Genomic DNA, 15381 nt, shown 5'->3' with positions numbered 1-15381 from the left:
GGCATCAACCACTGGCTGCAATATAGGTAAATAAGAAAATGATTGCAAAGCATTTTGCACAGTGCCTGGCACACAGTCAACAATCACTATATATGACTTTAGAGTTACTGCCTCTATTAAGTAGCCTAGATGTAGATGCTTCCCATGAAGAGCATGATGGGAAATTCCCCCCTCCTTTGGAATGCTTCAGCCTGAACATTCTGAGATGTTTAAAAGGTTCTAAGGCTGTGAAACTTCAAGGGAGAAAACTTAGTCAAGGAGTTTGATTTATGGGTTTTCTTATTCTGAACCACCTGCACAGTGAGGCTTCACCTACCCAAGTTCCTTTGTATCTTGTTTAAGACATCTTTGCCTACCTCAAACTCAAGATATTCTCCTGTATTGTCTTCTAGAAGGCTTATCATTTTTTTTCCTTTCACATTTAGATCTACAGTCCACTGGAATTGATTTTTGTGTATAGTATGAGGTAGAGAGAAAGATTCAGATTTTCCTGTATGGCTGGCCAATTGACCAAGCACCGTTTAGTGAAAAAGCCATTGTTTCTCCATTGCTCTTCAGTGGCACCTTTGTTATAAATCAAGTGTCTTTACATGTGTGGATTTGTTTCGGAGTTCTCACTGCTATTTCACTGGTCTATTTATCTTTCTTGTATCAAAGCATGCTCCCTTAGTTACTCTGGCTTTATAATAACTCCCGATATCCAGTAGTGAAAATCATCTTTGTTCTTCTTTGTGATAATCTTGACTCTTTGATTTTCCATGCATATTTTAGAATTACCTTATAAATTTCCACCCAAACAAAAACTTGCTGGGATTTTGATCGAGATTACAGTCTCTAGATCGATTTGAGGAGAAATGACATCCTTACAATATTGACTTATTTCTTCACAATAGCCCTATGAGATAGATTCTGTTGTTATCAGGCACACCCTCTGTTTGTAGGTGGGGCACCTACAGGAATGTGAATGAATTCAGTAGCCTACCTGAGTGGGGGGCGGGGGAGAGGGCATGGTCTGCCCCATCCAGAAGGTGTATTGTATCATTGACATTGTTTGGAATTACTGCCTTGTGGTAATAAGTAAAGCAGAGTGATTGAAGTCAGTTTTATTATATTGCTTTTAAATTCTCTATTAATCATGCATTCTCTTACTCTTTGCATCAGAAGCAGACTACTCCCACTGCCCTTGGCATGCCACTGACCTAATCCCACCAATTTGATTCACCTATGCAAAAATTCAGTTTGGCGATAGGCGATGCTGGCCAGCAGGTACAGGTGGAATCTGTCTTTGAGTGAGCGTGGCAGACACACCGCACCCAGCCTTTTAGGGACAACTGTCACAGAGGGTGGTGTTTCAAACCCAGAGTGACTGATATTAGCTGAGATGTCTGTGACAAGTAGTGGTAGCAGTCATCTTTGCTGAAGGGATATAGATTGGGTTTCATTCCTGGCAATATACTCCTTGATCATGATTCTTTGACCCTTATTGGGGATGCCAGGAACTTCTTGATATTTTTATTATTATTTTCCTTATTATTATGTTCATTAGCCACTGTATTAGTTTATGATGTAGGGCTCAATGATTCATCATCAGTTACGTATAACACTCAGTGCACATCACAACACGTGCCCTCCTTTATACCCATCACCCTGTTACCCCCTCCCCCCGCCCCCCTCCCTTCTGAGACCCTCAGTTTGTTTCCCGGGGTCCATAGTCTCTCATGGTTCATCTCCCTCTCTGATTTCTCCCCCTTCAGATTTCCCTCCCTTCCCCTGTAGTCCTCCATACTATTGCTTTTATTAAAACTTTTTCTTCTCTTAAACTTGGCAGGGGTGCTTTGATTATTTGCAACTAAAGGTCCTGATGGGTAGAGTTGTGATTGTTATTATTATTAGTCGTGCCTCCTCTGTCCAGTTTATGCACTGCCATCTTTCCATGCTGCATGCTAGCCCAGACTTCCAAATTCCAAGTCTTGCCCAGCCCACAGAGGCAAGACACCTGCTTGTCCAAAGCCAAGGATCAGACAAATACCAATTAGGACTTACATTGTCAAGCTGGAGAGTAATGAATGGTGTCTCTGTTTGTAGTGGCCCTGCATTAGGAATGACTCCACATGTCGGGGAACCCTCCAACTCCCTTCCATTTGGCAAGAGTTAAATGACATCATGTAGAAGGAGCCAGCATGCTGCTGGCTGGAGGACCAATAAATCACGCTGTGGATGTAGGGAAACAGCTAGGCCTTCCCCAGAAAGGCTTCCTCGTCCAAGGTACCATTAGTAACGCCGCTATTTGCAATCATAATAAAAATAAAAGTAATAGGAAAACCACGTTGAGGCAATTCCACTGCCTACTGGATTTTTAATTTTCTTGAGGATGCCAGAGGCAATCTTGAGCCCATTATGTCTAAATGAGGCACATTGTAAAAGGCTTACCAAGTCCAAACTGCTTTTATAGCCATTAATTAGCCAGACTCCTAAAGAGGCCCATAAGATTAAGCTTGGGTATGGTCTCTGGTCTTTAGAAGAGGGTTGGAGTAGGCAGAGAAGTAAGATACCATTGGTCCCATCATGGCTCTTCTGCTCTTCTCTCTCATCTCAGTTCTAACAGATGTTGGCTTTTTGGAGGAAGTGGAAAGGGAGGCTACTACATAACCAAGAACCTAATGAGAGTGTTCCAGACTTCTCTGCAAGGCTGTGGACAGCTTGAGCGCAGGGACTGCTGGTGTCTTTATTTTCTATACCCACGGTGTCTTGCGCACAGCCAGTGTAAGGAGCCAGCCTTCTTGGTGGCAAGGGACAGAAACCTGGCTCTGCTTTCTTCAACGAAAGGAGAATATATTAGAAGGATGTGGGGGTACATAGAATGAATAATGGGCTAGAGGATCAGGCTTGCAAGGGAATAAGCACCGGGGACTATAGCAAACATCCAACAGTAGAAATCCGTTCATAACTTCAACCATGTCTATGTCCTTCAGTCATGGGCTCAAGATTCCAAACCCCAAGAAGACATGTGGCCAGAGGGACCCGATTCACTCTCCCCTTACACCTTCCATAGTGATTAGGGGCACTCATCCCAGAACTGCTCTCAGTGGGAATTTGATGGGGAAAAAATGCAAATCAGTGTGTCAACGGGAGGAGGTGTCGTATACCAGATAGCTCCCAGTGACAGATGCCTCTGGTCTGATATAGTAAGTAAATGTTACATGTTGAACTGAATTTGCTACCCTTCCTCCTTTGGATAGACTGAAAGACCTCCCCAAGAAAGAAGAAATAGGAAACTGTGATCACCACTCAAAGCATGGACCAGACAGAGGCTTATGATATACCAGAACTATACTAAGCATTGCCTATACGTTATCCCCACAACCTGTGAGGTAGGAACCGTTAACATCCCCATCTTACAGATGAAGAAAACAAGGCTCACAAAGGTGAAATCACTTGCCCAAGCACACACACCGATTCAGACTTAGATTTCTTTTTCTTTCTCTCTCTCTCTCTTTCTCTTTCTCTTTTTTTCATTTTTTCCCTCCCTCCCTTTCTTCCTTCCTTCCTTTTCCTTCTTTTTCTTCCTTCCTTTCTTTCTTTCTTTCTTTCTTTCTTTCTTTCTTTCTTTCTTTCTTTCTTCTTTTCTTTCTTCCTTTCTTTCTTTCTTTTCTTTCTTTCTTTTCTCTCTTTCTTTTCTCTTTCTTTCTTTCTTTCTTTCTTTCTTTCTTTCTTTCTTTCTTCCTCCCTCCCTCCCTCTCTCCCCCTCTCTCTCTCTTTCTTTCTTTCCTTCTTTCTTTCTTTCTTTCTTTCTTTCTTTCTTTCTTTCTTTCTTTCTTTCTTTCTTTCTTTCTTTCTTTCTTTCTCAAACCTACATGTTTTTAGACTCCAAAATCCACTCTCTGAGCCATACCAAGTACTTCTTCCTCCCACTTCTAGTTTGCCATAGGGCACATCATAAAAAGACAAAAGGGCCTCCAGGACTACAAACTTGGTTGAGACCTAGCAATGTATGAACATATCTAACTGTAGTGATACAGTGCTCTCCGAACGGAACAATGAGCCTGGGAAACAGGAAGGGGAGAGTGAGAGGCAGGTGTTGGCCAAGTCCATTCAATGCTGTTCAGGGAATGGGAGGCCACAGGCCACAAAGCTGAGCCTCTGGCTGGCAGGTACATATTTGGGTGTATCATTTTGCAACTTTTTTTTTAAATTCAAAGAGAAAAATACATTTTTAAAATTCCTTGAAAAGCAATATAACTTTTGGAGCTAGATGGCTTGAGTTTAAACGCCTTGTGCACTTGGGTGATCCTGGCCAGGTTATTTAACATTTCGGCACCTTAGCTGCCCTGTGAGAATAATCAGAGAATCGTTTCAAGGACTATTGTAAGGATTCAAAGATTCAATGTGTGTGAGGCACTTGGAAGCATTTCTGGAACATCTCAACTCCTGGATAGGTGAGTGTGGATAGTGTTGTCTCTCCTGCTTAGGGCATAACCCCTCTCAGAGCCTTCTGCGGTGTGACTGTTCCCCTGGAGATGGATATTAGATCATTTCCCACCTTTTGGTTATTACAAGCAATCTCTGTTGAAATCTCCTTGTGCATATTACATTCATTTGCATTCTTCTCTAGGGCAGATGGCAGGAAGAGGTAGATCTGTATCCTAGGGCACGTGCATTTTTTTAGGCGGAATCAGCGCTACCAAATAACCCTCCCAAGTGGCTGAACTGAGGTGCACCCATCGGCAGTTTGTGATGATCTAGGTTGAAACTGCCTTTTTCCAGAAACCCAGCCTCTCTCCCACTCAGGAAGCCACATCTGTTTTCAGAGCTGCGCTGGCATGTCTGGCTGCTCCCCTCTTCCTGATTCCAGCTTTGTGTCTCCAAGCAGTTCCTTGCTATTGTTGTCTTTGCTGACTCTTAGTTAACGTGGCCAAGTGCTTCTGCAATCCCGGGTAGTAATGGCAGACAAAGCACAGAATGGGACGTGGAATTGAAGGTGCTGAACGTAGCTTTTGTCAGGACACCTCGGCGTGATTCCAGCCTTAAATGGAGCACTCTGCGCTCAGCTTAAATTGCCTCAATTGTACCTGGCGGGCTGGGTGTGACGGGCAGACAGGCTGCCTTCCCTGGCTTTTTGGAAACAGGACACCAGCTCACTAGGGGGGGAAATGGATTTTAAACCCAGTGTGGGCTTCAAACAGTGCTCTCCTTTCAGAACTTTTGGATTTGCAAAGGGCCTTTTCTAGTAATCTCAGGGAGGTAACTTCCCAACATAAAGCAAAAGGGCATTTGGTCATTTAGAGCCTAAATGGATCATCATAAAATCCACTTTATTTATTTACTATTATTGTTTTGGGGGTATAATATTTGCAAAGCAGAGCTTGAAGGCTTCTCCAAAAATCCAAATAAACATCTTAACAGCTCCCTGGAGAAGATGAATTTAAAGCTACCTTATATTTTCTCATTTCTTCTGGAAGTTTGTCCCCCACCCATCTTCGCGATTATTGCATTTGGTCAACTATCTGCCGGGGTAACTATTTGCTCAATTCGCTTTCTCTGACTGGGGAAAAAAGGGGTTTGAAATAAATGTCTGCAGTGGTGCTTTGCATTCAGAGGCTAATGAGATGGTGAGGCAGAGTGTTGGACACTAAATGTTTACATTAAAATGGAAATATGTAATCGATTTTTCAAATAGGGTCTCCTGTTCCCTTTTAAAACACATTTCACAGGACTAAAACAAAATGAAAAAAATCACCGTCTTTAAGTAATATTGGCTGAGGCAGCAGCTTCTGGTGAGCTACAGCCTAAACCAAGTATAGAGATAATTGTTTCCAATAATGCATCAGTACACCATTGTCTTTGTTATAATAAAAAGGGAGAATTTATTTCTTAGCAAGGCATGAGATTATTATCATTTTAGGTACTTTTTCTAATGGCAGTGATTCCTCAGAAAAGTAATACCATATCTTATCTTTAGCAGACAAATTTTTTAGAAGTTGATGTTTCAAAATGAATAAAGTTGAAGTTCTATCCGTCTGTTCACTTGATCATTGCTAGTTGGCTTGAGAAAAAGTGGGTTACGTGCTAGTGTTTTGGAGTCTGAGAGATGTGGGTTGGAATCCAAGCTCTGCCATTGACCCGCTGTGCAGCTGAGGGTCCCTGTGAGTCTGATTTCACATCAGAAATGCTGCCCAGGCCGAAAGTAGGGCTGAGTTACCAGAAAATGTGGAGAAAACCTACTTTAGATCGTAACTCGAAGTATCTTCCTATGACGGGGATAACATATTAATAGTAAGATTAACTCATATTTTTTGAGTGCTTATTATATGCCAGGCACTATTTAAGAGTTTGTTTGCATTAACAACGTAATTCTCCTAATTGCTTTATGAGGTAGATACTATTACTAAGTAGGTACTAATATTCTGACAGTTTTAAAGATATGGGTTAATTTATTCAACAAATATTTTTTGGATGCATTTGTATTTCTCGGTAAAATAGGATTAGTTGATTTATCCGTGACATGTTTATTGTGTGTCTACTGTGTACCAGGCAGTGTGCTTGCTATGTTCTAGAGCCGTGTTGGTGATTAGAATTGCCACTGTCCTTGTATTTATGGAAGTTAGAGTCCAGGGAGGGAGCCCACCATCAAATAATCTCAAAACTTAGGTACACTGCTACAAAGCGAACAAACTGTCGAGGACAGGACTTGCTCCCATGAGAGCGTCCACAAAACGATCTGCTCTGTGCTTGGGAAAGTGACCTGCACTGTAATCTGAAGAAGGGGTTGGAGTTAAGTGAGGAGGAGAACGAGGGGCTGGGTGTGTTCCAGGCAGAGGCAGCAGCCCTTCAACAGCCCTGGAGTGGGAGGAACGTGTCAGATGAGTGAGCCCCCCTTTACCCATTTCCATCTGTCTCTCTGGTTCTGGAAAGTGATAAGGATCGGGGCATTTTTCCAGCACTTGGATTCCAGCACTTGGCCAAGTTTTTAATTAAGTGGGTTGCTGTGCTTTGTGGGGGAAGAGGAGAGGTTTGCTATAGCAGCTGGATCAGGAGCATAATAACCCTTGCTCTTGTTAGAAAACTTTTCTCTGGGGGGCCTGGCTGGTCTTTTTATGTATCTCTAGAAGCTGTGAAACTCAAGTCAGAATGAAGCGAAGGAGAAACCACTTTGGATAAAGCCTAAAGAACGAATATGGCAGGCCTTGGACCACTGGTGACCTAGAAAGCCTTGAAGGCAGTTGTCGTCTCAACCCTTGTGGAACAGTCTCGCAACACAGTTCAGGAATGATTGAGACAGGACCACGTGACTGTCTGACAGGTGTCCTGGGATCTTATTGTGCCGTATCAGACGTGGGCAGGAGCACCTCCTAATTGCAGTTCCTCTCACAGGTGGCGAGTATGTATGCATATGCTAATGAATTAAAGTCTGCCAAGCGTTTTAAACCTCTTGAAACAAAATGGAATAGAAGTGTGAGAAAGGAAAGAAGGAAGGGGAAGTAAACAGAAGGGGGAATGAACCATGAGAGACTATGGACTCTGGGAAACAAACTGAGGGCTTAAGAGGGGAGGGGGGTGGGGGATTGGGCTAGGCCGGTGATGGGTAGTAAGGAGGGCACGTATTGCATGTTGCACTGGGTGTTATACGCAAGTAATGAATCATGGAACTTTACATCAAAAACTTGGGATGTACTGTATGTATAAAAAAGAAAAAAAGAAGAAGAAGTGTGAGATTTTGTAATTGTGATTGTTACTGATACTCTGCTTCTCAGCAGAGCCAGAGAATAGTCTCGTTAAAATGCCCTGTGTTCTGTCAGTAAGACCAGAACGTGTGTTGGGATGTTGCCAGTCACAGAGGCCTTTCTTGGTGGAATGTGCTGTGGGTGGGTGGGCGTGTGTGCGCATGTGTGCACGCCCGTGTGCATACATAAAGGAGAATTGATCTGATTTGTAGAGAGATCTCAGAAATTGCCATTGGAGACTATTTAATTGAGAAGTCTCCTTTCATTGAGGAATAAACATGAAATTGTTTTACTTTTCTGAGGAACTACTCTGAGGCCAGTCTCTGTTAACACCTCCCACCCACATCCCACCTTCCTGCTACCTGATAAGTCAGTTGGATTCCATAACTTGTCAGTCCCCGTGGGCTATTAAAAAAGCCTGGACCACCAGGCCATTTTTCAACTTCGATCTTAGATTTCGTTCAAAGCTTTTCCTTCTGTTTCCTGGCCTTGGCTGTGCTTAGGCCTGCTTCCTCCCTGCATTCCACACTTTCCTGCCCCTTTTCTGCTGGTTGAAGTGGGAAAGAGAGAGAGAAGAGGAGGTTTCTTTTATTTTGCTTAATAGACTTTTTTTTTTTTTTTGGAGCCCTTTTAGGTTTATAGCAAAATGGAGCAGAAAGGAGAGAGAGTTCCCATATACCCCTGCCCCCACACCTGCACAGCCTCCCTCACTATCAACATCCCTGGCCAGAGTGATATATTTGTTATAATTGATGAACCTACATTGACGCATCGTTATAACCCAAAGTCCATGATTTCACTCTTGGTGATGTACATGCTGTGTGCTTGGAAAAATGTATAATGATATGTATCCACCATTACAGTATCATACAGAACACTTTCCCTGTCCTGGAAATCCCCTATGCTCTGCCTATTCATCCCTTCCTCCACTCAACCCCTGTAAACTACTGATCTTTTTACTGTCTCCATAGTTTTGTCTTTTCCATAATGTCACATAGTTGGAATCATACAGCATGTAGCCTTTTCCAGTTGGCTTTTTTAGTTAGTAAGATGCATTTAATGTTCCTCTATGTCTTTTCATGTTTATAGGCATCCTAGTGAAGATATCAAGTAGGCAGTTGGTCATAGAACCGTAGGACTTGGGAGAGGCCATGTAGCTCACAGAGTAGTGGGGGATACTGGTAGATAAATAGGCAGTCTATTCCAAAGCAACGTGTAAATGTGGCCATAGAGTGAGTGCAGTGAGCTGTAGATGCCCCAAAAAAGGAACACAGATTTGTGGTGTTGGGCAATGCTATTGGAGTAGGTGATTTTTAAGCTGTGACCTAAAGATCAAGTAGGACAAGCCAAGTGAGAATAGGGGGAGAACATATTTTAGGCAAAGGGAACATCCTATGCAAAGGAATGAGGGAGTTTGTTGCCATGTTGAAACTGAAAGTAGGTCCGTTTCACTCAAAGAAGACAGTGGTCAGGGGGAAGGGTGGAGAAAGAAACATGGAGTGGTCAGGCTATGCAAGGCCGTGGGGGCCATGTTAAGGAATTTGGACTATTTCATGAACATACAAGGGTATCACTGAAGATTTTCAGGCAGGGTGCTGATATGATCAGATTTAACAGATGCTTCTCCCCTAGAGAGACCTTCCCCCCACCCCCAGAAATGTTTTGAGCCAAGTTCTGTGAGTGGATGTCCCTTGGGCCACCCCAAGCCTGCCTTCTTGTCCATCCCCATTAGTTTCATTCCCACTCTCATCAGGCATGACACATCTAAGTAGGTCAGGTCAGGCAGAGAAGCTCCCTAGGGACTTTGTCTTCTAATGACCAGGCCCAGACTCAGGGAGAAATAATCTGCATGGACAGCTTGGCTTCTTGCACTGAACAGAGGGCACCCAGGAGAAAGGTAGACTGGGTGCTTCCCAGGGCAACCTGAACAGAGTGGATTTCTCTTTCTTGTGATCCATGAGTTTTCTCAAAAAGCTTCAGACTTTGGTGGGTAAGACTGATTAAAATCTGAGGGTCCAGTTTGGTGCTGATGAAGGTGATTTATACCCTGGACAGCTCTTTATCTCCAGGTTCCTAGCTTATGCCAAATACTGGAGCATGTGGGCATTTAAAATGCATGTGTATGCAATTTTTGGCAAAATCCTTGGACAATTTCCCTGTGGCTTTGGAAGTAGGATAAATCTGAATGTTGTAGACAGAGCAACTGACTGAGCCTCAGGCTCATGTATTTGATCTGTCATTTACTGTAAGACCTGGGGCATGCCAATTGTCCTATCTAAGCTTTAAGTTTCTTCACCTTTTAAATGAATGCATTAAATTTGACAACTCAGATGAAATGTATACATTCTTTGAAGAATATAACTTACTAAAATTAACAGAAGAAGAAATAGAAAATCTAAATAGCCCTGTATCTATTTAAGACATTGAATTCACAGTTTAAAACTTCTCCTTGCCTTCCCTCCTCTACAACTACAGGCCCATTTTATCAAATATTTAAGGATGAAATATGCTAAGATTACACAAACCCTTTCAGAAAATAAAGAAGAGAATTGTTTCCAATTTGCATCATTAGGCCAACGTAACTCTGTAAGAAAATCTGATGAGGACATTATAAAAAAAGAAAATGATAGACCAATATCTTTCATTAACATAGACACAAAATTTCTTAGCAAAATATTATCAAGTAGAATTCAACAGTACATACGTTGGCATTCCACTCTCCCATATCAAATCCTTTGCAGACATTACTAACTGATCTCTTTTTCAGCTGAAGCATTCTGAGCCTACCTCTTCACGCAGCCACTACCAATGAATTAAAGTTGGCCTGTGAGAAGCAATCTATTTTACATCAGTGAACTGAATGGATACTACCAATATAAGGCTGAGATACTAATAGTTCTATTATCCTTTTAAAATGTTGAGGTCATTTTACAGGCATTTCCTTCAGTGTGGGACAATGTACTCCAAACTGGGCATGAAAGACAAGGGTCAGTCATTTTGAGCATTCCACACAAAGGAAGAAGTCATAAATATTCAATGCCTGCAATCATAACCTTGTTTTTCTCATTTACTGCTATATCATCAGCCCCCAAGGACAAAGGCTGGTACACAATAACATACAAGACTGTTTGTTGAATGAATGAATGAATGAATGAATGAATGAATTCTGAGGGAAGCAGATAAGTGGTTTTATCTTCCTCGAGTTGTTATGGCTACTGCCATCGAATCAAGGATAACCAGTCACAAATGATGAGATCTAAAACTGTTGAATGAATGATTGAATTTTGAGGGAGGCAGATAAGTGGTTCTATTTTTGTAGTGTTGTTATGGTTACTGCAATTTAGTCAAGGATAACCAGCCACAAATGATGAAGCCAGGGATTGGGGTCCAAGTCAAAGGTTGCAATGTCAGGGTTGAGTATCTGTATTCTGATGATTCTTATATTAATAACTTCAGCCTCGCCTCTCCTCTGAATCACAGACATGTATATCCAGCTGCCTTCTTGATATTTTTACCTGGCTGCTTCGAAGACAACTTAAGCTGATATTCTATTATAGAATGTATTGTCTTCCTGCCCCCAAACCTGGTCCTTCTCTGGTGTTTCCTATTTCAGTGAACACCAGGACCATCCATCTGGTTATATAGGCTAGAAATTTAAAAAACAGTCTGAATACCTTTCCCTTCCTCACATCCCACATCCTAATTAGCTCTCAGATATATTCAGTCTTCTCTGTCTTCCCCACCACCACCCTAGCTGAGTCTCCACCATCTCTCACCTGGACGATGGTAACAGTCAGCTTACAGGTCTCCCTGGATCACCTCTATACCCCCTCTATGCCCTTCTCCACATTGCAGCTTGAATGATCTGTTCAAAATGTAAAGTGGATAATTCATTCCCTGCTTAAAACCCATTGGTGGCTTCTCATTACTCATAAGAGAAAAACCAAACTCCATAAATAGTCTACATACTAAGCCCTGGGTGGTCTGGTCCCTGATGTCCTCTTAAGCTACATCATACACCACTCACCCCTTACTTTCTGTGTGTTCATTCTACTGACCTTTTAGTCCCCCCACCACAAATGCTGCTTTCTATGTCTATGCCTAAAACTCCCTTGTCCTCTTTATCTAGTTAACTCCTACACATCCTTCAGAATTCTTGTCACTTCATGTAAAAGACTCCCCTAATCTCTCTTAGAGAATAAACTCTTGGAGAATCTGGTCCATTCTTTCATTTGTCTTAGTTTGTCATGAAATACTCGTTAGTGTGATTATTTGATTAATGTCTGCCTCTCCAAGTAAACTATAAAATCCTTTTGAGCAGGAGTTGTATTAATGTTTACTTTTGTTTTATCCCCAGGGACCAGCACAGTGTCTGACACTCAATAGACGTTCAATAAATCTCTGATGAAGATGAATGAATGAATGAATGAATGAATGAATGAATAAATAAATGAGCCTAGTTGCCTCTTGTGGTAGATTAGGGTTTCTCAATCTCAGCACTATTGACATTTGGGGTGGGATAATTCTTTGTTGTGGGGGACTCTCCTATGTACTGTAGGATGTTAAGCAGTGTTCTTGGCCTCTGTGGACTAAATGCCGGTCGCATCTCCTCTATTGTGACAGCCAAAAATGCCCATAGGCATTGCCAAATGTTCCCTGGGGAACAAAATTGAGAACCATGGTGTTAGATTATATTAAGTATTCAAATATTTGCATGGCACTGGGGCAATATAATTCTTTGTTGTCCCGTGCATTGTAGGATATTTAGCAGTATCTCTGGCCTCTACTCACTAGATGCTAGAGTCCTTATCTAGTTGATAGACTCATCTCTACATCTCTTTCCTGTGGCCCTTCCAGTGGGATGAGTACCCTCCCTGCCCTACTGATATCATACTTGGCCATGTGACTTTCTTTGGCCAATGAAATTTCAGCAGATGTGAATGTCATGCCTGAGAAGAAATTTTAAGATCCAACATTGATTCCACTTACTCTTTTCCTTCTAACTCATGACTGAGAATGGGGCTGCCCTTCATTTGGTTCTGGAATAAAGGAGATATTGGCAGAGCTAAAACCAATTTGCAGATGACATGTATATCAGTAACAAATGAATGTCTGTTGTAAGCCACTGCCATTTTGGACTTGCTTAGTGAAAGCTGACTGTTAAAACTCTGAAGTGGTTTGGCCAACAAGGACTCATTATTGGATGGCAATTAATCCAGTTGTATTCTCTATTTTAGGACATATGAGGAGTAGGTGAACGAAAGAAAGATCACTCAGATTCATACTTTAGATGTATTTATTAGGTTTCTATGAGGTTTCAGGAGTTCTGGACCCAGCATAATTGCTGAGATAATTTTGTCTTATTTCACACACCCTCATGTATCCTTTCAATAATCTCTGTTACCAAACCTAACTCTTGTGGGGTTTTTTTGGTTTTGTTTTTTGTTTTTTGTTTTTTGGGTTTTTTTGGTAACCCAAAGGAGCACACTGAAGGAAGAATATAAGCACTGTTTAGGCAGGGACAAAATCTATTTTATTCACTGAGATATATTTCCCCTGCATCACTATACTGTTGACTGGAATAGTTACTCATTCAATGTTTGTTGAGTGAGTGATTGACCAGTAGGAGTTGCAAATACTCCACAGGCTCTCCTACATTTCCCAGTTTTCCTTCCTTGCAGTTAGGCTGTGGCCAATGGCCTATGAGCATAAGCAACATGTCACTTCTGGTCTGAGAAAGTTAGGAATGGGGGAGATCTCCACTCTTCATCTCTTCCATTTGCAGGGCAGGAAACAAAGATCCTCTGAGATGGCAGAGCTGAAGAGGCAAACATCTTGGGCCCCTTGGCACCAGGGGAACTTATCAGGGAGAGCTCATGACTCATTTCCAAATTCTCATGAAGGAGAAATAACCTCTGTTGTCTTAATCGAGCAGTTCTCAACCGGGAGTGATTTTGTTCCCTGGGGTACATTTGGCAATGTCTGGAGACATTTTTGTCACCAGTAGGGAAATGCTACTGGCATGTAGTGGGTAGAGACCAGAGACGCTGCTGAACATCCTACAATGCACAGGATAACTAAGAATTATCTAGCTCAAAGTATCAATAGTGCCAAGATTGCAAAACCTTTTTCTAAGGCACTGAGATCTTGGATTTATGTTAGTGCAGCATCACGGGTCCTTTCTTCACTTATACAAAGAATAATTGAAATATTTTACACATCTCACTTTTTAACTAGCAGGAGCTCTGTACTTTCCTTAGAGCTGGAGCCTTGGAGAGCTCAATAAAGGAATTCTAAATGAGTTGAATAAAGTAAATAACTCCATGAAGAGCCAGCACATTTTCTGTGTGGAAGCAGATAAGTGGAGGAAACTGCAAAGTCCAAATGTAGAGAGTTAGTGCCATAGGACCATTAAGAGTAGAGATTGCCATAGTATGGTCCATCAACCAAATCTGGCCCTCTGCCTATTTGTGTAAATAAAGTTTTATTGGAACACAGCCATGCACATTTGTTTATGTACTGTCTATGGCTGCTTTTGCACTGCAAGGACAGAGGTGATAATTGCAACAGAGATGGTATGGCCTATAAAACCTAGAATATTTCCTATTTGGTTCTTTACAGAAGGTTTGCTGACTCCTGTTAAGAGCATAGGTTTGAGTCTCATCTCCAACACTTACTAGCTGTGTGACCTTGAGAAAGTCGTGTCACTTCTCTGAGTTTTACTTTTTCATCGATCAAATGGAGAGAGTAATAAGACCAGTCTCATATGGCTGTTTAAGGATTTAGTGAGCTCAAATGCTTTGCACATTGCCTGGCACATGGAATATGCTTAATAAATGGTAGTAATTATTAATGAGTTAGTACTATGAACAGTGAATAATAATAATAAAACAAAACCTCCTTTTGTGCCTTGGGCAGAAGTAGATACTTCCCCAAGACCTGGCAGTAAGTTTTCTTCCTTCGTCACAGACGCTCTGGCAGCCCATAAGGAAACATGTTTATCTTGAAAGCACCTGGCAGAGGCGTCATGGATGGAGCTGAGCTGCTAGAAAGACCCCATTTCTCAAACCCAGCTTTCTACATGGAATTATTCAAAGGGAACCCTTATCAAGCAGCCTTCCAGCTCCGGTGTCATCCATCTTCTAAAGGTAATTCAATAGCCCTTGGTAGCTGATGATTTATGGGGCGGGTGGCCACGGGGAGGTTGCTCTTTGTATTACAGCCTGTTTTTATCAATGACCAGCAACCTGCTATCTGGGGCCAGAAGCAACAGGCTCTTTGTTTAATCCTATTAAGCAGGTCTTGGCTACAGCCAGCTCTGGGCTAGCAGAGGGCTGCTGGCCACTGGGCAGATGAAGGATTTGGATCATTCTAAATTGAGAACACCAGTTGTTAAAGTAAGACTACTATGTCTTAATAGTAGTAGAGTTCTGTCTCCCATACAAACCAGCTTTAAGCCTCCAAATGTCATTTGATTAATGCTACGGTCCTGGGAGGGAAATTGTCATCCTTGCTTTACAGATGCAATGTTGAAGCTGGGAGGTGGTTACTCATCTCGTGCCTAGATTAAGATTACCGAGGCAAGTGCTCCTATTCTAATGGGATGCATGTGTTCCTGGCGAGGAAGCCTAGGGTGTGGGCTCACCCCTATGTACTCGTC

The 15381-nt window shown here is 42.1% G+C and overlaps 2 protein-coding genes across 2 annotated transcripts in view; both read left to right on the top strand.

The window, feature by feature from the left end:
- The window catches only part of SUDS3 (SDS3 homolog, SIN3A corepressor complex component), a 337068-nt gene extending 322148 nt beyond the window's left edge, over positions 1 to 14920 (top strand). The window contains exon 17 of the transcript XR_006411240.3: positions 14691 to 14920. The gene's annotated coding sequence lies outside the window, so the exon portion shown is untranslated. The remainder of the gene's footprint in view (positions 1 to 14690) is intronic.
- The window catches only part of LOC113267025 (serine/arginine repetitive matrix protein 4), a 237498-nt gene continuing 236576 nt past the window's right edge, over positions 14460 to 15381 (top strand). Inside the window, exons 1-2 of the mRNA XM_057305727.1 lie at positions 14460 to 14468; positions 14771 to 14869. Of these exons, the coding sequence (XP_057161710.1) occupies positions 14460 to 14468; positions 14771 to 14869 (108 nt within the window). The remainder of the gene's footprint in view (positions 14469 to 14770; positions 14870 to 15381) is intronic.

This window comes from Ursus arctos, unplaced genomic scaffold (genome assembly GCF_023065955.2).
Source record: "Ursus arctos isolate Adak ecotype North America unplaced genomic scaffold, UrsArc2.0 scaffold_34, whole genome shotgun sequence".
NCBI lineage: Eukaryota > Metazoa > Chordata > Mammalia > Carnivora > Ursidae > Ursus > Ursus arctos.
This window is presented reverse-complemented; position numbering and strand designations above follow the sequence as displayed.